Source organism: Ascaphus truei, chromosome 1 (assembly GCF_040206685.1).
Source record: "Ascaphus truei isolate aAscTru1 chromosome 1, aAscTru1.hap1, whole genome shotgun sequence".
NCBI classification, from domain to species: Eukaryota; Metazoa; Chordata; class Amphibia; order Anura; family Ascaphidae; genus Ascaphus; species Ascaphus truei.
The window spans coordinates 190990415-191015236 of record NC_134483.1 but is presented as its reverse complement, the minus strand read 5'-3'; the positions used below and the strand labels follow the sequence as shown (position 1 = coordinate 191015236).

At 39.7% G+C, this 24822-nt stretch overlaps 1 protein-coding gene across 1 annotated transcript in view; it reads left to right on the top strand.

The window, feature by feature from the left end:
• The window catches only part of LOC142490705 (uncharacterized), a 48797-nt gene extending 24272 nt beyond the window's left edge, over positions 1–24525 (top strand). Inside the window, exons 3-6 of the mRNA XM_075593144.1 lie at positions 8398–8475; positions 8841–9689; positions 20819–20909; positions 24198–24525. Of these exons, the coding sequence (XP_075449259.1) occupies positions 8398–8475; positions 8841–9689; positions 20819–20909; positions 24198–24525 (1346 nt within the window). The remainder of the gene's footprint in view (positions 1–8397; positions 8476–8840; positions 9690–20818; positions 20910–24197) is intronic.
• The last annotated feature ends 297 nt before the right edge of the window (positions 24526–24822 follow it).

The following is a 24822-nucleotide window of genomic DNA, read 5'->3' as shown; positions in this document are numbered from 1 at the left end:
GCGTTGGATAGCGGCAATTCGGTGTCCGCTCGTGTACATCTCCTTAATTCGCATGCTGAGATCCTTTGAAATCTTTTTAACAGGCATTGCTGCGAGTAGAAAGAAATACAAACACAAGAATGTATATTCGATGTTTAGTCAATGTGTATTCAATGTGCAGTGAATCCATAAAATGGACTCACATTAGAGTATGCCCACTTTCGACACCTGAACCTCGCCGCCATGCATAAAAGATTACACACTTTGCATAGCCCACCACTCGATGATCTTTATCTGAACTTGCCCTTGTCCAGATACTGCATTGTGCCATCTGCTTCCATGGATCAACCCCGATTCTACGGACGCAGGAACCCACTCACCTCTGCCGTGCCTGTCATGCAGAAAAAGCAAAAGGCGGTTGCCGTTTCCACGCCAAGGCCAAAGCGACAGGCTAAGGCCAATAAAGAAAACCTTCTGCTGACCCCAAAGGCTAAGGGTTTTAACAGACGTCAGCCTTATTATGTCAAGAAGAAATTCGGTGATGTACACTCCACGCAAAACAAATGGCAGCCAACCCATTGAACCCGCAGACCACTTCCTCCCATACGCTTCAACGACTCTGCCACCGCTGTCTCGGAAATCTTCAGCCCGTCTTCTCCACTCCTCGTCCTCGACGCTGCCGCCGCCCTCCTAGAAACCCACAGGCCATCTTCTCCAGTTCTATCCGACGACGCTGCCGCTGGTGCCTCTGAAATCCACAGGTCACTTTCTCCTTTGCGCTTAGACGACTCTGCTTCTCGCCTGGAAATCCAAAGGTCACTTTCTCCATCCCTCTTCGACGACGCTGCCGCTTCTCCTCTACCGGATATCCACAGGTCACCTCCTCCACCCTTCTTCAACGACGCTGCCGCTTCTCTCCATGGAACCCTCATTTCATCCTCCGTAGCATCCATCCATCCAGATGTCCACACGCCATGCACAAGAAGCAGCTCGTTAGACCGGATGCTGAATGGGATAAGTGTGGATCTCCCCAGGAATTCTCTTGTGCTGGCAAAGATAGATCTGCTTCTGGAGACCATGCTAAATATGGAGCAACGGATGCTACATATGGATCAACGGATGGATAGACAGATTTAGAAGATAGAGGCTGACATAGCGGGTATACATAATTTGCTGGGTTTTCATGCCCCTGTTTCCCCGACGCCGGAGCAGGAGGGTGGCATGGATGTGATGAATGGGAGCATCGACACCCTTCCATCACCAAGCGCACCCCCTCAACCAGAAGATGTAGTGTACATATATGCTGTTGAGGAGGACATGACAACCCTGTCAAGACCATGCCAGGAGACAACACGGTGACCAAGACAGGAGGAAAGCTTCCTCCCAGACAACCTACCCTCGCCCGCCGCCACAAGCACACCGCTCACAGAAGACCTACATTCACTAGCATCGATACGGTGCCCAACATCAACCTGCGCGATCTGCCACCGGCGCTCAGGGAGAAGTATAGGGTGATGAGTGCTGGTGCACCCCACAAGTATGCCTTGTTCATTTTTAAGCACCATGTGCCCTACTCGTTGTACTGCGACTGGGCCTTCACAGTGAACTACGAAGGAAATCGCGAAAAAAAGGCGCTTCCAGACAATTTAAGAAAAACCATTCTAGAGGAATTGCTGCGCTTTTACTCAATTACAGATCCTGTAATGAAAGGCGTTCGAGACTGCATTAATGGCGTTTTGTGCCATGCAAGGCATCGGCCATGGAAGGACAATCTGGTGGGGTACGCATTTGAGTGAGTGTTCAACTGTTGAAAATGTTTGGAAAATGTTTTGTTCCAGTCCCGGAGGGCCGCAAACAGGCCTGTTTTTCAAGGTTGTCCTGAAAACCGGGCCTGTTTGCTGCCCTTGAGGACTGTAGTGGTGCAGGCCTGACTGACTGTTTAGCACACCATCCTACTGTATATGTTTCCTTAATAAAGGAGATGTTGCGTTTTTATGAATAAATATTTTTTTTTAATTCTAGGTAAGACAATACTGTTGTGCTGAACTGTACTGTACGGTACTGTACATGTTTTGACCTGCTGTATTTAAATAAAGGAGATGTTGTGTGTTTTAACTTGTATTAATAAAAAAATGTTTGTATTTACTGTACACAAGACCTGCACAATTCCAGTCCCTGAGGCCCACAAACAGGCACGGTTTTCAAAGGTTACCCTGAAAACCGGGCCTGTTTGCTGCCCTCGAGGACTGTAGTGGTGCAGACTGTTTTGCACACTATCCCACTGTATATGTTTTGTCTTGCCGTTCTTTAATATAGGAGATGTTGCGTTTTGTATATTTTATGAATAAAGAATTTGTTTTTATAACATGTGACTGTAAACCATACTGACTGACATAAATGTTTTCACTACTGTAGCAATAAACCATACACCTGTTGATGTTTTGAATTGCCGTGCACTTCAAATGTTTTTACATTGTACAGTATTTGTAAATAAATGTTTTTGTACTTACTCCACCAATAAAAGAACATGTTGATTTTTTTTAAATTGTTCCATTGGCTCCATTGATACTGTAACAAATTACAGTGTTTCTAGAATGTACACAACTGTCCAGGCATACTGTACTGTATACTGTATACTGTATACTATGTACAAGAGTATTTAAAAAAAATAGAAGACACATACTGTACAGTACTGTACGTACTGGTACTGTATAAAGACACATACTGTATGTACTGTAATACATGTAGAATAAATGCATACTTTTTATTTTTTCGGGTTTATTACACAGTATACTGTATATAAAAAAGTATTGTATACTGTACGGTCGGAAAACATCAGCATACTGTTTCAGGTACAGTATTCTATCCTAATCAATAACAACGACCACTAAACTGTAAACTCCGGTACTTGGTTTTTTAAATCCGATTCAGCAATGTGCAGGCATTGTTACACAAAGCGATATTATCCATCGAAATCCCTCATTAGCCGTTTTCTTTTCTGAGGAAAAACAAAAAGAAAAGTTTTACTGTAATGGTCAGTCCCCTAAAGAAGTTCCCAGCCAGTCTCAGCAATAATTTTCTCGAGGGGCGTCTCCTGTTCACATGCGCATGCGCCTACCGTCGATGCGATGACACGCATATGCGTTTCAAGAAGGCTCCAATGCGCATGCCTTTTGCCATCTGCATGATCATAGATACAGGAAAAAGCCGGTGATACACACCAATACCCTCCAATAAATTGTGGCTCAATATGATAAAAACATGGATCGCTACATAACCTTTTCCTTATTGCATGCTTCCACACATGAGGAGCTGGCGAAAATTTGTAAAAGTTTCGATAAAATACTGATAAATTTAAACAACTGTTGCCATCTTATCATCTGTTGCATTAATCGCGGCCCATATCAAATACGCGTAACTTCTGTTGGGTTTTTGGAAAACGGGTTGCTCTTGAACACTCATGGCGGCGGGTCTCTGGAGAATACTGTAACAGAAACTGGTCTTTGTCTTTCTTTAATATGAAAAGCCTAAATTGATACATTATTGCAACCTCTTCCTTCAGTCTCAAGGCCAAGTTACAATAGCACACTGTGGTATCTTTTTTAAACGAAACACCTGCAAGTCGACACATTACTGAAGCGCATGCGCATTACAATTCATGAATATCTGCCATCTGGCAGACACGCGAAGAATTGCAACCTATTAAATCCGAACCATTCTCAATATATGCATCAACCGCGCGTCAACCGCGCATGACCCGCGCATGACCCTCGGCTGAGAACGCAACATGAATGCGGCATGCAACCGGTAAAGTGCGTCGCATTTGAGAAAAAAGCCAGAAAAAAAGTGGTGATGTTTTAGAATAAAAGTGGCCGCAGCAGTATAATTGATGCTTCTGATATTTCTACACACGTGTTCAAAATTTAGTGCTGATACATAATCTTAACCAGTCATTAAGAGATGGGAATAACTTTTTAATTGACAAGCACTTAATGTGCATATAGACTGCAATCATTGGATAGCTGAGTGATTGGCTAATATATACTTGATCACAGGGTATAAATACTATACCTGTAGGAGAGAAATTTGACTCCTCCTACCCTGATGAAGCGTGGATCTCACGCGAAACGGTCCGTCGGATTTTAGTGACGTCATTCTGGCATCGGCAGTGGAGTTGTAGTACGGGGAATAAGACGCTACACATTTGGATATCTGTTTGTATACTGCTTTATTTCATACATATTCCTATTATTATGTGTGTGCAGTTCATTGGTTCAACAGTGACTATTTACTAATTATAAGTTCATTTTGCTTGGAACCGGTCCAATACACCTATAGGTATTGTCAGGTATTAGTATTAGGGAATAGCTGTAGGATGTAAAGATCGTTACTATATGCTACATCTATATTACAATGGCTATATTCCACTTTTACATCTGCAGTAACCAGGGTGTTATGCTACAGTAGAGGCAACTCTTATTCTAACAAAAACCAGTGGCAATTCCCCCAAAAAAACAGGAAACACCCAGGTACATTCTGAATACATGCCTTAAACTTTCCTTAAACTAGCCCCAGCATTTCTGCATTGATTAATGGCCTATCAGATTAACAGCGGGGGTCCCTGGCAGTCCCATTCAAACTGAATTGGACTGCCAGGGATCCCTGCTGTGTTAATCCTATGGGTCGTTAGTCAATGCAGAAATGCCTTAAACGTGCCTCAAATTAGCCCAGAACATACCCAGCACATACCCAGCACATACCAAGAATGTAACCCGGCTAGTTTACGGCAAATGTTAGAATAAACGTTGCCTCTACTGTATCTATTCTGACCGGAGTCAAATGCTGCAATTTCTGTACTTTGTAGCCACAATCTGAAAGATTTAATTAGACTTCCACTCACTTATTTTGTAACCTTGTCAAGAACTATCCCAATAAGACATTATATGTTAACCTATGGGGATTCAATACTGAATAGCTGTATCTCCATAATATATCATTCACTTCAAACCTTTTGTGACTAATATCCAGTGTTGTCATTCAATTGTGTTGGCAAGTTTCATACTGAGAGACACTAGTTCAGTCTCTAATTGTGTCCTTACTGAAGGGATATAGGGCCTCATGCAGTAAGCGACGATTATGTGAAATCGGCAAGCTTACCGATTAGTCATGTTATTGGCGATTTTTCCTCTCCGTATGCAGTAAGTGCCGAATACATTCAAAATCAAGGCGAAAACAAATCCGCCCACTCTCACGATGATTAGCCGATCACACACAGGTGTATCGGCGTGCGTGGCGGGGTGCTGTTAGGTTGCCCAATCACAAATCTTGCTGAATCAGGCGAACCAAGCATGTATTGGATAGCGCGCCATATTTAAAGGCAACGTGTACTGCTAATCATTCTCTGTGTTGTTGGGAGTGAGAGAGAGAGAGACGCACAGAGCTTGCTGATTTACGATTTGCATATTGACTGAGAGACTTGTTGTGTATTGGGAAAGCTTTGTCCTTTGTTGTTTTGTTTACATCTTTGTCTTGTTTTATATGTGGAAGTGTTTCGTGTGATTGACTGTACATTTGTTGTCTGTTTTTTGTGAGTGCTGTAACTATGCCCGCAAAGCGTGGGAAGAGTGATGCTGATGGGAGTGGGAGTGCTACTCGTGCGAGTACGCGTCGGAGTGAACGTACTGTTCAGGGGAGTGATGTTGCTGGGAGTGCGAGTGGTGTTGCTGGGAGTGGGAGTGCTGGTGCTGCGAGTGGTGTTGCTGGGAGTGCGAGTGGTGTTGCTGGGAGTGGGAGTGCTGGTGCTGCGAGTGGTGTTGCTGGGAGTGTGAGTGCTGTTGCTGGGAGTGGGAGTGGTGTTGCTGGGAGTGGGAGTGCTGTTGCTGTGAGTGGGAGTGCTGTTGCTGTGAGTGGGAGTGGTGTTGCTGGGAGTGGGATTGCTGTTGCTGAGAGTGGGAGTGCTGGTGCTAGGAGTGGGAGTGCTGGTGCTAGGAGTGGGAGTACTGGTGCTAGGAGTGGGAGTGCTGGTGCTGGGAGTGCTGCTGGTGGCGCAGTTGCTGATGGGGTGTCTGGTGGTGGCGTGCTTGCTGGTGGCCAGCTTTTGGCGTCTCTTCCATTGGAAGAAGGAGAGTCCAGTCAGCACCAGCCAAGCTCTGACCCTAAACCTGCTCGGAAGAAACGTGTGGAGAAGCCACGTAATCCTCGCTTCAATGACCAGGAAAATACAGCTCTTGTCACTGGGATTCAGGAGCACTATGACAGTATCTATGGACATTTAGTAGGTAAGTGTACCTTTACATTTATTCTTCAAATACATGTGATCCTAGGTCATCTGAGTTTTGTTCATATGCAAATATGGGTTCAGAATATCTTTCTATGTTAATTAGTGTGGAAACACAGCTTTTTATCATGCGTTACAAGGACAACTAAACACAGGCGTTCAATTTGCCATAACTGCATACAATATGAATGCAAGCTTGCTTACATGTATAGGTTTAGTAGTGAATGCTCATGTGCTTCACATATTACACCTAAAACAGCATGTTTGCTATCTCTTGGAACAGCTAGCAGTGTAGGAAACTGGTGCTTCTATTATTATTAATTTACCTCATATATTTTATATGTTTTTCAAGGGCGGACAAGTTCATCAAGCAGAAAAGAAATGTGGGACACAATAGTCATTGGTGTCAATGCGTGTGGGAATAGTGTCAGGGACAAGTATCATTGTCGGAAAAGATTTGATGATATTAGGTCAAAATTGAAAAAGAAAATACAAGACCAACGCGTGCATGCTACTGGCACTGGAGGTGGGCCGACACCACAACGTCTGATATTAACTCCATTGGAGGAGCTGCTTCGGGCAAAATTACTTCCCGTCGTCATGGAGGGATTGGCTGGTGACCGTGATATTGGAATTTATCCCTCACAATTTCCACCAGGTGAGAAATATTACTGTACTAGGCGTGTCGTTGTTTACAGTTATTTTGCATATTTACGCAGCTTTTTATAGTGTCTTCCCAATATAAACATACCTACATCTATATATGTATACTGTATGTCTGTTTCTCTCTGTCTCTCATATATATATATATATATATATATATATATATATATATATATATATATATATATATATATATATATAGTGTGTGTGTGTGTGTCAAATTAGACATATCTGTTGTAGTCCTACTAAAAGCAGTAACTAATATACCACGTTGCATTGCGTGCTCATTTGCATGTCAATTCCCACAATGCTTTGCTGCATTGGAAGCAATTTATGGTGGGCGAAGATGGGGAACAACAGGGTAGCACACATGTGTAACACATGATAATGAGAAATTATTACTACCTACAGGTACAGAACATAAATATGTAGAATATTATTGTGTATTTTATTTATTTTACTCCTACAAACACGACATTACTGCCTATTTTAAACATGCATCAAATATATTGCATGCAACGGCCTACAAACATCACTTGCACTAACACATCTATAGTTGTTTATGAAAAGGTCCATTTTTGCTTTATGTCATATACAGACAGCATAATGAGGCACACGTAGCATATGTTATGTCATTGTGTTCATAACTTAAACACTGCAGACGACTACTTTGCTCCTCTACCATTGTGTTAAAGCAGCTGCAATTAATATCTCATCACAGCATACACTTCAACAGAGGGGGTGGGGTTCAGCACACACACAAATTACAGGCTCATCTTAGGGTCAACTTAGTTCATACCATTTTCACCTGTTTGAAGTAATTGAAAGGTGTGGCTGATTAGGCTTTTTGGGGAAGGGAATACCGTTCTTACAACATGACTAGCACAACTGAAGTTAATCACACTCATTTGAAAGCGTAACTCTAGCTACTAAATGCCCCAACAACTCATTAGTTATCAAACCGTACGTCACACATTAGTTCACTCATATCTATAGTTGAACTACTATCAACGACACATTATCACACACTGCATGTCTTGTCTTGTTGAGTGACAGCCACATTCAGGTGTGCCACATCTTCTATTAATGTACCACACATATCCTGTACCAAAAACAAAACTTTTTGCTATACAGTATGACCACCTTCATGATAACCATTGTGAATGTTCATCTCATGATACTTATGTACATTATGATACTGAGATCACTACACAACATATGATTTTTATGTACAATTTTTATCTATTTATCCTCACGCATTACTGCAGAAACATAGTATGTTGTATGTTAGGGAACTCAAACGTTCTAAGTACACAGGCATGTACATTGTTATTACAACTATTTATGTTCACTTTCACACACACATTTTCAGTTAAGGAAATGATGCTGTTAGGTACTCATAAATACTGAACATACAATAACTGTTTGTTCAATATTTACACATGTAAATGTAAAACTAATGTTATTGTTATATATAGTTGCCCCTGGAGGACATGTGTCACCTGAGAGGGAACAAGTGTCTTCACCTGGGTCATGCAGCTCAACACACCTAGAAGGTGAGTGTATGAGTTGGTGGCCATATAATATGTGCACTTCTATATGTTATGTTGTCATGTTCATTATTTGTTTTGCACATGTTCTTTAAATAGGATTACTTAGTGTCAGTGAAAATGAAGTGTAAGGCAACATGTATTGTGTTAGTGATGTTAACTATCATGTAGGAGTTGTGAGTTTACAGCAAGTTTTCATTCATTCATATTTCATACTGAGTCCAAACATTATTCGTAAGTCAAGGTAGTTTTTAATGTGAGGTTATAAAACGTATGGAAACATGTTAGTTGTTACTTATGACACAGTATAATTACATAGTAACACAGCAGAGATTAACATGCCATTTAATAATGTGTACATTTATTTGTAGAACATGATGATGAAGATGATGATGATGATGATGATGATGATGCCACCGCCATAGACACAGAAATACAATCAAGTGAGCATGAAGAGGTTCCAATTGAAACAGTTTTACCGCCAAATCGTCCATCAACTACCACGTACGATGCAATTGTAGCTTCTGAGGGAAAAATTGTGGAAGCAGAAAATCGACGCCATTCTGATCTGATGACAGTGCTGGAAAGGATGATTGCACTGCAGGAAGAAACGATATCACAATTGGCACATCTCCACAGAGTCTTCATTGAAGTGCCTAAACAGTTGCAAAAAATCAACACCTCATTCGAAGCATTAGTTGTTCAGCAAACCCAAGCAAATTACTTGAGAATGACTACTGTACCACATTTAAACTTCAACACCTCACAGGCAGGATCTTTACATGCTGGTAATTTTTCACCACATGCATCTGAGCTTCATTCCCCAGGTCCGAATGTTACCGCTCAAGTAGCAGACATTGCTGTGCAGGTTCCTGACGACATCCTACCGCTGCCATCTGTACAAAATCAGGAGCTGACACCTACAAAGGAGGCGACAAAAACAAAACACCACAAGCAGTTACTACTGACCAGTTTTTGGACACAAACAAAAAAAGACACACATGAAACAGACCAACCATCACTTGTGCAGTGTCTACCAACTTGCTCACATGTGTCAGTGGGCACAAGCCCTGTCGGTGAGTCACTGCCCAAAAGCCCTGTAGGTGAGTCACTGCCCAAAAGCCCTGTAGGTGAACAGTCACTGCCCAAAAGCCCTGTAGGTGAACAGTCACTGCCCAAAAGCCCTGTAGGTGAACAGTCACTGCCCAAAAGCCCTGTAGGTGAGTCACTGCCCAAAAGCCCTGTAGGTGAGTCACTGGCCACAAGCCCTGCCCGTGAAGTGTCAGAGGCCACTCAAAGTGGCTCTGTTGTGGCTAAAGTTGTTTCAAAACGAAAAAGGAAAATACAAGAGACAACAAGCAGGCCTGTTACACGCTCTCAAAAGGAACAAAAAAAATAAATGTTATAATTCACTAAATATGTCTTTGGCCTTGTTATGTTGACTTCAGATTATCTAATTAATATTGTATGTATGCTGAAGACTGTGTTGTTTCCAAACTTTCAAGTATGTTCTTGTACACGTGAAATTCTGGAAATTTTACCAGTCCTAATTAATTAATAGTGTTATTAATATTGATGTATGAATCGTGAATTCAGTAATGGTCCACCAGGAGCCAGTTGCTAAGTTTAGAGAAGCTGCCATTGACTTTGCAGCAAAACATTGCATTTGGGTGTGTTACTTGATGTAATCATTGCATGTGCATATTATTCACATGCAATTTAAAAAAACACCTATTTAACTGCAAACATCTTTCTTGTACGTGTACAGTAGGATTTTGTGTTAAATATTACTTACCTTTGATGGCCATTGTAATGTTGTCCTTTAATCATTTATGTGTTCTTGTTTCAAGAACATCTCTGAATTTATACTAATATATATGTAGTATGTATGGATATATGCACACACACACACACACACACACACACACACACACACACACACACACACACACTGTGTGTGTGTGTGTGTGTATGTATATATAGTACTATCTAAACTGGTTTATATGTATTTACCAAAAACATACACTTCATGCTTCCTTGTGAAAACACACTATTTTAAGAATACAGGCCTAATGTTTGAGAACTATACTAACTGTGAGCCTATAAACAGTATTGCTTTCTGTGGAAACACGTCTGTTTAAAAAGAATACAGATGTACTCGTTCAGAACGAATGTAGTTTCGTCTTCATTGTAGTTGAAATAAAGATTTTATGTTTACTGGTATTTTCAACATGTATTGAACGCACAACGTACGCATTGTTTTGCGCATGCGCTAACAGTTAGTCGACCCAAGCGTGAAGTGCGTGCGCACACTAAGATGTGCGCGCACATTTTAGTATTCAGCCAATCTTCACTTCATATACATAGTTATGGCTGCTACAAATTTAAAGAAACATTACATACTGATGTACACTTGTACTTCTAACATATAAGTGACTGACGTGTGTATGTACACAATCATATAGAGCTGTGTAACGCGTTGTCACGGATGCATATATAGTAAGGTGCCATCTTTGACCATCATGTGTTTGCTGTATTTCAGAGATGTCGGGGAAGATACAATCGGATCAATGTATGATTTCAGAAGAGTCTACCTTTATATGAGATGATTGTGAGGAGGAGCCACCGACTACTATACTACATATGGAACTAATTTTATATTGCTTGCAGCGCTTATTAACAAACAATTAAAAATGTGATACCCTTATGCCTATATTGCATAAGCACTTAATTAACATAATGATGTTGCAAAAGAGTGCCTCATGAATTTTTATTGAGTGTTCTTTAATTACTACTAGCATTTTATGGCATGGTGTGTTTTATATATAACAACCATTCCCACTCTGCTAACACATTTGTGTATTCTATTGTGTAATGGAACGTATGACTGTCGAAACTATGTAACAATAATAATAATTATAATATGAGCATGTTCATGTATAGCGCTGCTAGTTGTACGCAGCGCTTTACAGACACATTTTTCAGGCTGAGGTCCCTGGCCCGTGGAACTTACAATTTATTTTTTGCCGCCTGAGGCACAGGGAGCTAAAGTGACTTGCCCAAGGTAACAAGGAGCCGACACCGGGAATTGAACCAGACTCCCCTGCTTCAAACTCTCAGTGCCAGTGTGTGTCTTTACTCACTGAGCCACTCCTTCTCCCAATGTAAAGGACACTTACAACCAACTAGCCATTTATTGTTAAAAATCTCTTGTTACATGGGTATGTTGATAAAATGGTTTGGGACTGTAGCAAATAATGTTATTGCCCAGATGTTGTGGTCCCCTACAATGCATGATGTTCTGAATATGACATCAACATCATGTAATGAAGTACGTTTCTGTGTATATTTCATTAACCTAACTAACTATAGTTTACTGTGTTTATTAAACGTTCTAAAAATAAATAGTATAGTCAATATGATGATATAAGCTACCATAATAAAGCTGCTGTTATCATTTGTCGGTGTTATACATGGATCCTACACAAATTGATACAGACACAAACAGTTGTCTTAAAAAGTGTGTCTATGCTAATGTGCACGTGATTGACGTTACAATTGTGAGAATACTTGATAATTATCATCATGATAATGATGAAGTGACGTGATTGACATTCCAAAAATATTACCAACATTGTCATATTGGGAAATTATAAATGCTAAATGACAGTAACATTTGCGACAAAATTGCGGTTTCTGTTAACAGTTTTACACTTGGTACATGTAGGACACATCCACACACGTGTGACTTATACATACACATGTCACAAATTTAAATTAATGTTGACTATTAATTCCTAGCATTAATAAACACCTACATTGCTAAATATAAGATGTAGTACGCATTGTTGTGATTACAGGCATTCATGCATGGAGTGTTATGATCAGTCAATTTCATCCGTGATGAATGATCTCCCGTAAGTAAACAAATAAGTACAGTTATCCCCTTTTCTCCAAACACCTCTATATTACATTAATGGAATTTATAAGGAAACATACATAAAATGTGATGAAATGGGAGTAATCATTTTCTAATACAATGCACATGAAACCTCAAGAGTAGCTAAATGCATATACATGATACAGAAAGTACATGTATGTTACATTTGTGTTTAAACCAATATGTTGGGTTTTTAATTCAAATAATTATAGGAAGATTGAGGTAGGCACATCTTATGAGAGATGTCAGCAAATATACATACCATGATCAGTCATACTGGAGATATACCTATAATGCAAAGGAACAATATATAAATTGCAAACATTGACATGCCATCTTCAGTACCGTAAACAACACAGCAAAGTGTGTATTTGGTGTAAATGTGCAACACCATGTATATTTAATGACATTCAAAATGTAAATCAGCCTGGTGTACACATCATATGGATGTACATGTTACACTGCACCAATAACATTGTATGTAAGCATACTAGAAGCATGAATGAGTATGGGCATAATATGTGTATTGTCTTAGCATAAGGAACAACACAATGCTAAAATATTAGTGCTTTGTTACCCCAGTTGTATTCACATACACACAACTAAAGTACAATTGAAGAGGGATTATATAACCTGTGCAACAATAACATACCGGTGCCACATCCCTTTGTGCACACAGCAGAGAAAAGAAAGGTGTGCAACCCATATTCCTCTGTGTCCTACCAGAAGGGTATATAAAAAAACATTTTAAGATAACATAATGTAACTATAAAAGTAGAACTTGGAACATATATGTTTTTACTTACAAGAAAAAAATGAATTGATGAGATTCTGGCGTGTCTGGCCACCACTGGCTGTTTGTTCATTTTCAGCAGCTACATGGGTGGGATGCTCGTCTACCAAAGGCTCAGCTAGGTCTGATTGTACATTGTGCCTGAGTGCAACATTGTGCAAAATGCAACAGGCAAGGATAATATCAGACACTTTTTGAGGCTTGTATAGAAGAGCCCCACCAGTTCTGTCCAGACACCTAAATCTGGTCTTGAGTAGGCCAAATGTCCTCTCTATATCAGATTTTGTTGATATATGGGCTGCATTGTACATCTCCTCTGCTTCAGTTTGAGGGTTTAGCACCGGAGTCAAGAGCCACGGCCTAATTCCGTATCCTGAGTCACCTATAATGAATGGAGCACACATAAGCTGACATTAGTGATCAAATTCTACAATGCCAACATTCCTAAATAAAAATGTGTTTTGTGTTAGAACATGTAAATCTGTACTCACCCAGCAGCCAACCATGTTCAAAATGTCCCTCTTCGAACGCATGGAAGACTGAAGAGTTCCTCAGGATAGAGGAATCGTGACTGGAACCAGGGAATTTGGGTACCACATGCATTATCCTCATCGTTGCATCACATACCACCTGTACATTGAGTGAATGGTAGTGCTTACGATTGCGGTACACATGCTCACTCTGACTAGGTGCAATCAAAGCAACATGTGTGCAATCGATTGCACCCAGCACACATGGTATCCCTGCTATATTATAAAAGCCAGTCCTGACTTCCAGCCACTCTGTCGCCTCTGTAGGAAAATGAATATAATTCCTAGCGCGTCTATTGAGTGCATAGAGAAACTGGGTCAAGGCCCGCGAGAATGTAGATTGCGAGACCCCGCCTACTATGCCCACAGTTGTCTGGTATGACGCGGAAGCAAGATAATGTAATGAGCACAGCATTTTAACAAGCCCAGGGACTGCACGACCTCTGGCTGTGAAAAAATCTAAATCTCCCCTTATCTCCTCATAAAGAGATAAGATTGCTGCTGAACTCAAACGATAGCGACTTACAATCTCCTCCTCACTCATCCCATCTAACAGGGTTCTCTCCCTGTACACACGCGGACGAGGCACAACTTGTCTCCTCTGTCTTCTCCTCTGATCTCCTGTCCCTCTACCTGTCCCTCGGCCTGTCCCTCTCCCTGTCCCTGTCGTATCCGCGTGACTGTCCCTGTCACTGTCCCTCGGTCTGTCCCTCCCTTGCCCTATATCATTCTCTTGATCATCAAGCATGTCATAGAAAAGAATGTTCCTCCGTCTCCTAAACAATCGCAACATTTTGAAATGAGTAGCTGTGAATGAGCAGGTAATGGGCGTCCTTTAAATAGGTATGTGATGATGTCAGGTGACATAGTAAAATGCAAGGTGTTACATTAACATAATAAAGTACTTCTGTGGCAAGCTGTGTGCAGTTGTTCTTAGAAGTATTTGTTGTGTGTATTCTGCAGGGAATGATGATATTTGCCAATGATGTGACGTGAAGCTTTGTACAAAGATTGCTTGAAAATAAATAGTGTAATGTGCAATGCATGTAACACTTGTGAACGCAACAGTCAGTCATGTAATTAGACAAAAAGGCTGAGATTGACGTGGGAAAAGTTTGGTGTAACATGTGTAATTAGCCATGTTATTGTGACATGTTGACAACAATGTATAGTCGTGTGCATATGCATGCATTTCTGTAATGAGGATAGTTGCTATAGAATGAGTTTACAAGGTGTCCCAATGATGAATTACTGTACATGTGTGTATAAGTTAGGTTGAAGTGCTTGTAATGCTACGGTTACAATGTAAACATGCAATGTGATTGAGCGTCCAATAAGTGACGTCATGAAAATAGGGAGGACCCAAAACTAGATGTAAACATGAGAAGACAGATGTACATGAACGTTTAAAGATGCGTGACACATTACAAGCATTGTGTAATGTAAAGGAACATGAATATACGGTGTATGTGTGACATGTGTGACATGTGTAACATCATGTAAATAATTGTCGCTCAGTTCAATAAAATGTGTGATATGATGTGAGGTTCTCCTTTAAGAGTTGAGTATAGTATTTTCCCTTGACACATCATCACATGATGAGTAATGTGACCCGCAAATGCTGAAAACATGTAAAAGTACAATGTTATGCAAATAATACACGTCAGCTGTGACACAATGCAGGGAATGCCCCCACACTGTAATGCAAATGACGTTTGTATTGTGAGCAATGAAACGTAAACAGTACTATACTGTTATACGTCCCCGCTCCATAGACTCCATTGATGTACAGAAGATTTTTTTTTTCTAAGTTCCGTTCCGGCAGCCTTAGCGATCGTTCTCCCCTCCAAACTGCCAACTTTAGTTGGCGGGAGAAATTGGCCATAACATCTCAATTTCGTAGTGCCGATCAGCCCCGATAAGCTGATTTTTTTTATTGAATCCAGCCGATTTAAAAAAGTGGCGATCAGTGGCGAAAACAGGCTTATCGGCAGCCGACTGGCCATAACAAAATTATCGGCTCCGAAACCTGCCGAAATCAAGCACTTATCGGCGCTTACTGAATCTCAAACCCAATTTTGGCTATAAAATGCCGAAAAATACCTTATCAACGCTTACTGCATGAGGCCCATAGTGACAGATTATTTGCTGTTTCACTACCTCTCTTAGGACTGCGTATCTAAGACATATTGGAGGAATATATAGGGTTACAATTTTGATATTTACATCTCCCCAATATATCATATAGAGTACAAGTGTCTCTCTCAATTATCTACATTTAGTGGGTATTAACCCTCACTTATCATCCAGTAGATAAACTTGCACAGTCTAGCTCCCTGTACTGTGATTAATTGTGGTGGAGTTTATTTACTCAGGGAGTATTAACCCCTATGTAGGGAATAAGATTATTTCCTCACATATATGAGTACTCCCCTATTTTTAGTCACACTCCACTGAAAATATTTGAATTCCCTTGTATATTTTCCACACCCAGTGTGTTATTTTGCAGATATTAATAAATGATTTTTTGTTTTTTCTACTCACTATGACTGGTTATATAGGATACTATCCTGGATCACTGTTATCCTAGTAATAATTACATCACATGAGTGCAATTGTGAGGGATTCTCGTGGGGATAGGATTTTCTACAATCCTACCTCCTATGTGTGCACTTGTAAATATTGCACATTTTCATGGAATTGTTGTACTGTATTTGCTTTTTTTTCTCAACACATTTTCATTAAATCTGGTAAAAAATAAAAGAGGCACATTTATCACCATTTTCATGCAATTGTTGCTTAAGCAAAAATATTGTGAAAATATCTGTTTCCATAAAAATCAGAATTTAATTGTAAACTATTGTGAAGCGTTATGTACATTAATGGCGCTGCAGCAATAAAGACATACATACATACATACATACAACTACAAGTGTCAACATTTGCATTTTTTTAGAAACAGTTATTTTACATGTACGGTACCAGTATTATTTTCTAAATGGTGTTCAATCAGACTAAATATCACATTTATTGGAAACCTAGAATGTCATTATCAAATCCTGTACTGTACTTAGAGTATACAACAAAAAACAAACAAAGATGCCCAAAGCTACTTCAAATGTGACAAAAATACACAGTGCAATACCTATATATTCTCTTGAAAAATGGTCATTTAGTTTAACCCTTTGGCCAAAGTGTCTTAAGCCTGCTGCCCCTTTCAAGGCATGACAGTTAGCAGGTCCTAACACTCATACAAAACAAATACCAACAAGCATTAGAGGAATAAGGACACGGCTTTAGTTTAGAATTAACTCAACTTCTCAAAGAATTATGGACCAGACTGTCCGTCATGTGTAGTGTGTGGAATTTGTAACAAATATAATTATAATTAATAGAAGGTCCCTTGCTTTAAACAGTGCTATTATTAGAGAAATTTAGCAATAAACCTTAGTGGGGTGAGTTGTTAAAGATGTAGCCAGACTTACTGTGGGAAAAGGTGCAGTCATGTGTACTGTGGTTCTGTACTGTGGTAGTAATGTAGCATGGGGTCATATCTGGTAGAATGGACCCCCCCCTCGCCATGCGATTATTACAGAAACCATCTCCGGCACAGCCGGCTTTTGTTTTTTCGGCCCTGGCTCTGTAGACGGTAAGTCTCACTATGGGCTCGATGCAGTAAGCGCCGAAAATGTGCATTCGCCAAGCTTACCGATTTGACATTATTTTGGCGATTTTCCCTCTCCGTATGCAGTAAGTGCCGAATGTCTACCGAATGAAGCCGAAAACATTTCCGCCCACTGTCACGATGATTAGCCGATCACACACAGGTGTATCGGCGTGCATGGCGGGGTGCTGTTAGGTTCGCCAATTAAACTTCTTGCTGAATCTGCCGAAGCAACAATGTATTGGATGGAGCGGCCTATTTAAAGGCACTGTGTACTGTTATTCCTTCTCTGTGTTGTTGGGAGTGACAGAGAGAGAGACACACAGAGCTGCCCGATTTACTAACTACACATTGACTGAGAGATTTGTTGTGTATTGTGACACGTTTGTCCTGTGTTGTTTTGTGTACATCTTTGTCTTGTTTTATATTTGTTAGTGTTAAGTGCGATTGGCTGTACATTTGTTTTCTGTTTTAGTGAGTGGTAGAGGTATGGCCTCAAGGCGTGGGAAGAGTGATGCTGGTGTGAGTGGTAGTGCTAGTCTTGCGAGTATGCGTTGGAGTGAACGTAGGGTTCAGGGGAGTGATGTTGCTGGGAGTGCGAGTGCTGTTGCTGAGAGTGCGAGTGCGACTGCTGTTGCTGGGAGTGCGAGAGTGAGTGCTGTTGCTGGGAGTGCGAGTGCTGTTGCTGGGAGTGTGAGTGCTGCTGGTGGCTCTGTTGCTGGTGCTGCTGGTGTGTCTGGTGGTGGGGTGCTTGCTGGGGAGCCGCTTTTGGAGTCTCTTCAATTGGAAGAAGGAGAGTCCAGTCAGTAGCAGCCAAGTTCTGTGGCTAAACGTGCTCGTAAGAAACGCGTGGAGCAGCAACGTAATCCTCGCTTCAATGACAACAAAAACCCAGCTCTTGTCACAGGGATTCTGAAGCACTATGACTGTCTGTATGGCCATTTAGTAGGTAAGTCTACCTTTGCATTCATTCTTCAAATACATATTATCCTAGGTCATGTGAGGTGTCTTCATATCAAAATATTGGTCCATAATATCTATCAATACAACTTACTTCTCAAACACATAATTTAATCAAGCTTTACAACGACAAGAACACTCAGTCGTTCAATTTGTGCAAACTTCATACAATATTAATGCAAGCTTCCTTACATGTCTATGTTTACAAGTAAATGCTCATGTGATACACATATTACACCTAAACCAGCATGTTTGGTATCTCTTGGAACAGCTACACTGGCGACACACTTTATTCGAGCTCGGCTAGTCCCACGAATTCGGGTATACCCGGGTGTATTGAGGTTTGTGACTGTTTTCTGCCCGAGTGCATTGAGTTATTTTCCGGCAGGGATTGAAGCATTTTATTCCCGTTGGCTGCAATACTGCACAGTACATATATATATACTGCATTACAATTCATGAATTTATGCCATCTGGTAGACATGCGAAGCATTGCAGCCTATTAAATCCTAATCATTATCATTTAACAGATCAGCCGCCCATCAGCCAGGCATGAACCCAGGCTGGGAAGGCAAATGCAACGGGGCTTGTCAGAGGTGAGGAGCGGCGCATTCCAGGTATCTGCCAGGTACATACCGGGTATTTGCTCGAATAAAGTGTGTCGGTGCAGTAGCAGTTTAGGAAATTTATCGTTTTATTATTAAGAATTAATGTCATATATTTTGTATGTATTTCAAGCGCGGAGAAGTTCAGCATGCAAAAAAGAAATGTGGAATGAAATAGCAATTGCTGTGAATGCGTGTAGGAATCATGTCAGGGACCGGTATAATTGTCGCAAGAGATTTGACGATATCAGGGCAAACTTAAATAAAAAATTACAAGCACAACGCTTGCATGCTTCTGGCACTGGAGGTGGGCTGCCAGCACAACGTCTCCTCTTAACACCATTGGAGGAGCAGCTGCGAGAAAAAATTATTCCCGTCGTCGTGGAGGGTTTGGCCGGTGACAGAGAAATTGGAATTTATTCTTCTGAATTTCCACCAGGTGACAAATGTTACTGTATTAGGCGTGTCGTACGTTACAGTTCTTTTGTATATTTCCGCTGCTACTTATACTTTCTTCCCAATATACAGTAAGCATACCTACATATATATATGTATATATGTCTCTCTCTCTATATCTATCTATCAATATATATTTATATTTCGGTGTCCTACTAAAAGCACTAATTAATATATATCGTGGCACTGACTGCTCATTTGCATGTCATTGCCCACAATCCTTTGCTGCAGTGGAAGCGCTGTATGCTGGCCGATGAAGGGGAACAACAGGGTTGCACACCTGTCTAAGCCATGCAAATGAGCAAACATTAATATGTACTGTTGCAGTACATACATATATATATATTTTAATTGATCGTTAATTTATGTAACACCTACAAACACGACATTACTGCCTCTTCAAATCATGCATCGAACATATTGCGTTCTACGGCCAACAAACATCACTTGCACTAACACATTTGCTTATGTTTAATAGAAGGTCCTACTTTGCTTCGTGTCATATACAGAGAGCATAATTAGGGACAGGTTGCATATGTTATGTAATTGTGTTCATAGGTAGCACAGTTCAGACTACTATTTAGCTCATCTACCATTGTGTTAAAGCAGCTGCAATTAATATGTCATCACAGCATACACGTGAACACAGGGGGTGGGGTTGTGCACACAGCCAAATAACAGGGTCATGTTACGGTCAACTTTGTTGACACCATTTTCTGCTGCTTGAATTAATTGAAAGGTCAGGGTGATGTTAGTTTTTGAGGGAGGGACTACAGTTCTTAAAACCTGGCAAGCTAAACATAAGTTAATCACATTAATTGGAAATGGTAACTATGTACAATTTCACCCACCAAACCACTATGTATCAAAACGTACATAACACATTCGTTCACTCATATATATTGTGAAACTTCTATCAACACCACATTATCACACCAGTAGCATCTGTGAGCGACACACTGCATGTGTTGTGCAGTGCCAGCCACATTGAGCCCTGCAGCAGCTTCTAATAATGTAGCACACATATCAGGAACTAAAAACAAGAACATGTACACTATTACGTACTTAATGATAATCATAGTGAACGTTGCTGTCATGGTAGTAATGTACATTATTATCGTTATATTACTGCACAACATATGCAGTGTATGTCCAATAGAACAAATATTTTTTTAAACCATTACTGCATAAACAATGTATGTTGTATGGTAGTGAACAAAAAAGTCCCAAGTACACTGTCATGTACATTGTTATTACAATGGAGAGTGTTCAGTTTGACAGACACATCTTTTCATTTCATGAAGTGATGATGTTAGTTAGCCATAAATACTCAAGATACACAAAATCAATGTTCATTATGTACACATGTCAATTAACAACTTATGTTACTGTTCGATATAGTTGCTCCTGGAGGTCATGTGTCACCTGAGACTAAAAAAGTCTCTTCACCTGGGACATCCAGCTCATCTCACCTGGAAGAAGAGTGTATGAGGTGAAGGACATCTAATATGTTCATTTATATATGTTATGTTGTTATGTTAAATGCCTTTGACATCTAATGTAAATCAGATCACTTATTGTCACTGAAAATGAAGTTTATAAAGAGAACATGTATTGTGTGTGATGTAAACTATCATCTAGGAGTTGTGAGTTTTGAACAACCTTTCATTCATTCTTATTTCACACTGAGTCGAAACATATTTCTTAAGTCAAGGTACATTTTAATGTGACGACATAAAACGTATGTAAATATGTTAGGTGTTACACTGTGATAACAACTATCATTATATAGTAAACCAGCAGACATTAGCATGCCATTTCATCATGTGTTCATTTATTTTTAGAACCTGATGTTGCCAAAGATACAGAAATTCTATCAAGTGAGCATGAACATGTTCCCAGTCAAAGAGTAACACAGTCAATTCCTCCTGCAAGTAACACATACTCAGCAATAGCAGCTTCTGAAGAAAGAATTGTTGCAGCAGAAAATCGTCGCCATTCAGATATGATGTCAGTGCACGAAAGGATGATAGCTCAGCAGGAAAAGGCGATATCACTATTGTCACATCTCCAGAGAATCTTCATCCAAGTTCCTAAAAAAATACAAAAATTAAACAACACATTAGAAGCAGTAGTTCTTCAGCTAAGCCAAGCTAATCACTTGAGAAGGACTGCTACAGTACAACAATTCAACTTTACACCATCAGAGGATGGATCATTAAATGCTGCTAGTTTTTCATCCGAGCCATCTGATCTTCATTCCCCACTTTGGGATGGTACAGGTACATTAGCTGAAAGTTCTGTGCATGTCCCTCTCAACATCCAACCGCTGCCATCTGTTGACAATCAGGAGCTGACACCTACAAAGGAGGCACCAAAAAGAAAGTTAGACAAACAATTACTAATAACCAGCTTTTGGAAACAAAGTAAAAAACAAAAACACGAAACGGAGCAAACATCAGTTGTACACTGTGTACCATCTGGTTCACAACTGCATCTGCCCCTGAAGTGTCACTGGCCAATCCCCCTGCCCCTGAAGTGTCACTGGCCAATCCCCCTGCCCCTGAAGTGTCACTGGCCAATCCCCCTGCCCCTGAAGTGTCACTGGCCAATCCCCCTGCCCCTGAAGTGTCACTGGCCAATCCCCCTGCCCCTGAAGTGCCACAGGCCAGTGAAACTGGTTCAGTTTTGGTTAAAGTTGTTGCCATAGCTAAAAGGCAAAAACAACAGACAACAAGCAGGCCTTTGACTCGGTCTCAAAAGGGAAAAAAACAATAAATTTTCACATTAAGTAAATCTGTATTTTGGCTTGTGATGTTTAATTTACATTATGTAATGAATATTGTACGTATGATCAAGACCTGTTGTTTCCAAACATTCAGGTATGTCCTTGTACACGTGAAGGTTTGGAAATGTTCAAAGTCTGAATGAACGCATAATGTAAATAATATTAATGTATTAATCATCTGTTCAGTAATGGTCCAACATTACACAGTTTAAATGTTTACAGTAGCCGACATTCACTTAGCTGGTTAACATAGTATTTGTGTGTGTTTGGTAGGTAATTTACGTGGCCATTGCATGTTAATATTATTCACATTCAAAATTAAGTAACTATCTATATAACTGCTTACATGTTACATTTCAGTTTATAGCAGAATTAACTGTAAAAGATTACTTACCTTCACCTTCCTTCAATATTCTTAATGTTGGCATGTCATCATGTATGACTACTGGTTACAATAACATATATGTGAATGTGTATTAATATATATGTAGTATATATGGATATATGTACACACACACAGTATATATATATACACACACACATATACATATCTATATAGTTATATATATATATATATATATATATATATATATATATATATATATATATATATATAAATATATATATATATAGAGAGAGAGAGTGAGATTTTTATGAGAAGATACATATGATGCTTTCTTGTTGTAACACAGTATTGTAATAAAACAGGCCTTGTGTTAGTGACATATACATGTTCTCACACTTTTTAACAATATGGGCCTAGTATTATGAAGCATATAATTCACTCACCTAGATTAAACTTGTAAGATGTTTTATCCAAGGCCTACTTACTTGCATCAATAGGTTCAGTGTAGATCTATATTAACTATATATATTATATTTTTTTAACACTACATGCCTTGCTGCCTCAGAAAAGGCCTTGTTTGCTGTTAACGACTAATTGGACACAGGTGACTCTAATAGGCCCTCAAACATACTCACCCTGTAATGTTTAACCCTTGAAATAATTCTGACCAATATAACAATCCCTGTTTACATATAAGGCCTTCAATACAGTAATATACACACACACACATAGAAACATATTTAATGTGTGCTTTTAGAGACATATATATATATTTTAGGATACATATTTAACTTTTGTACTGATATATATATATATATATATATATATATATATATATATATATATATATATATATATATATATATATATATAGATAGAGACAAACAGTGTGAGCCAGACACAGAGATGAACACAGAGAAAGAGAGACACACATTGTAAAATTGGAATGCAGACAGAGATAAAAACATACCCAGGTGTGTGTGTCTCATTATAGCTCAGTGTAACCAGTATTTTCATTATGCTACCACTGTAGAATATTTCACCCACATTGTTTTTAATTAAAATCCTACACTTGTTTTGAGAATGTAGATAATGGTAAAAACAATGTGACATTCACAGTGAAATGGCTATCTAAACCACAGAATGTGTGCCAAATATTTCTACACATTATAATTGGGGGGTAAAAAGGAGTGTTACATTCAACTTGTATTGTGACCTTCAAAAAAGCCACAATGATAACATTTAATTAATTTCAAATTCAGCACAAATAACGGAGCACTCAACTTACACACACACATCATTTGAAGATCAGCAATGGCACAGCATTCAACATTTAGCAGCCATCCGCACAAATCGTACAAATATATGATTGCCGAGGCAATCCAATCGACTGAAGTAAACAAAGCTAATGTTGGTCAGATCTATGACTTGATCAGAACTAAAAATCCTTACTACAAAGACCCTTGTCGAGCTGCTAATTTTAAATCTTCAGTACGATTCACTTTAACAATAAATGATTGTTTTGAACGTGTCGATGATAACCTACATGAATGATATGGATTTTGGCATATTGCCCCACAATTTAAAATTACCATGGAACATGGAACATATCTTCTGCTAAATAGCATATTTTTTCCTAATAACAGTAGCAATGGATCCGCAACAAGTGTCCCGTCTGAAACTATACCTGCTGCAATAGCTGCACCCTCCATTCCTGAAGGCCAGATGCAAGATGAACATAACTACTCACATATGTTTCCAAACCTTTTTGGACAAGACCAATATGAATGGGAAAACAACCACTTACCTCCTGACATCTTGTTAGAAGAAGGCAGTGGCGATTCCTATGAGCGCCTCATGGAGATCTGTGACATACAGGATTCAACGGTTGCCTCAACCATGGATGAAAATGCAGTGTCTTTCTGGAGCGAACAGTTGCAGCCAAACCAAGTGTTACTTCTAGAAGAATGGTAAATACAATAATCGTTATGCGTTGACTCACCGTGTAAAGTTATACTTTTTGTATATCCACCATTTGTACGCCAAATGCGTGGATACAGCGTGATATTGCAGACAGTGTAACATGTAGCGTGCACAAACACATTTTTTCCTACTACAATATAATACATCATGAAGCATTAGTACACATTGGTAACGGAATAAATATACCTAGTTTCCTATCTATTAGAACATATCATTGCAACATGTTAGCATAACTGTAACACACACACACCTCATTGTTTATCATGCAACATCTAAAAAAAGACGGTC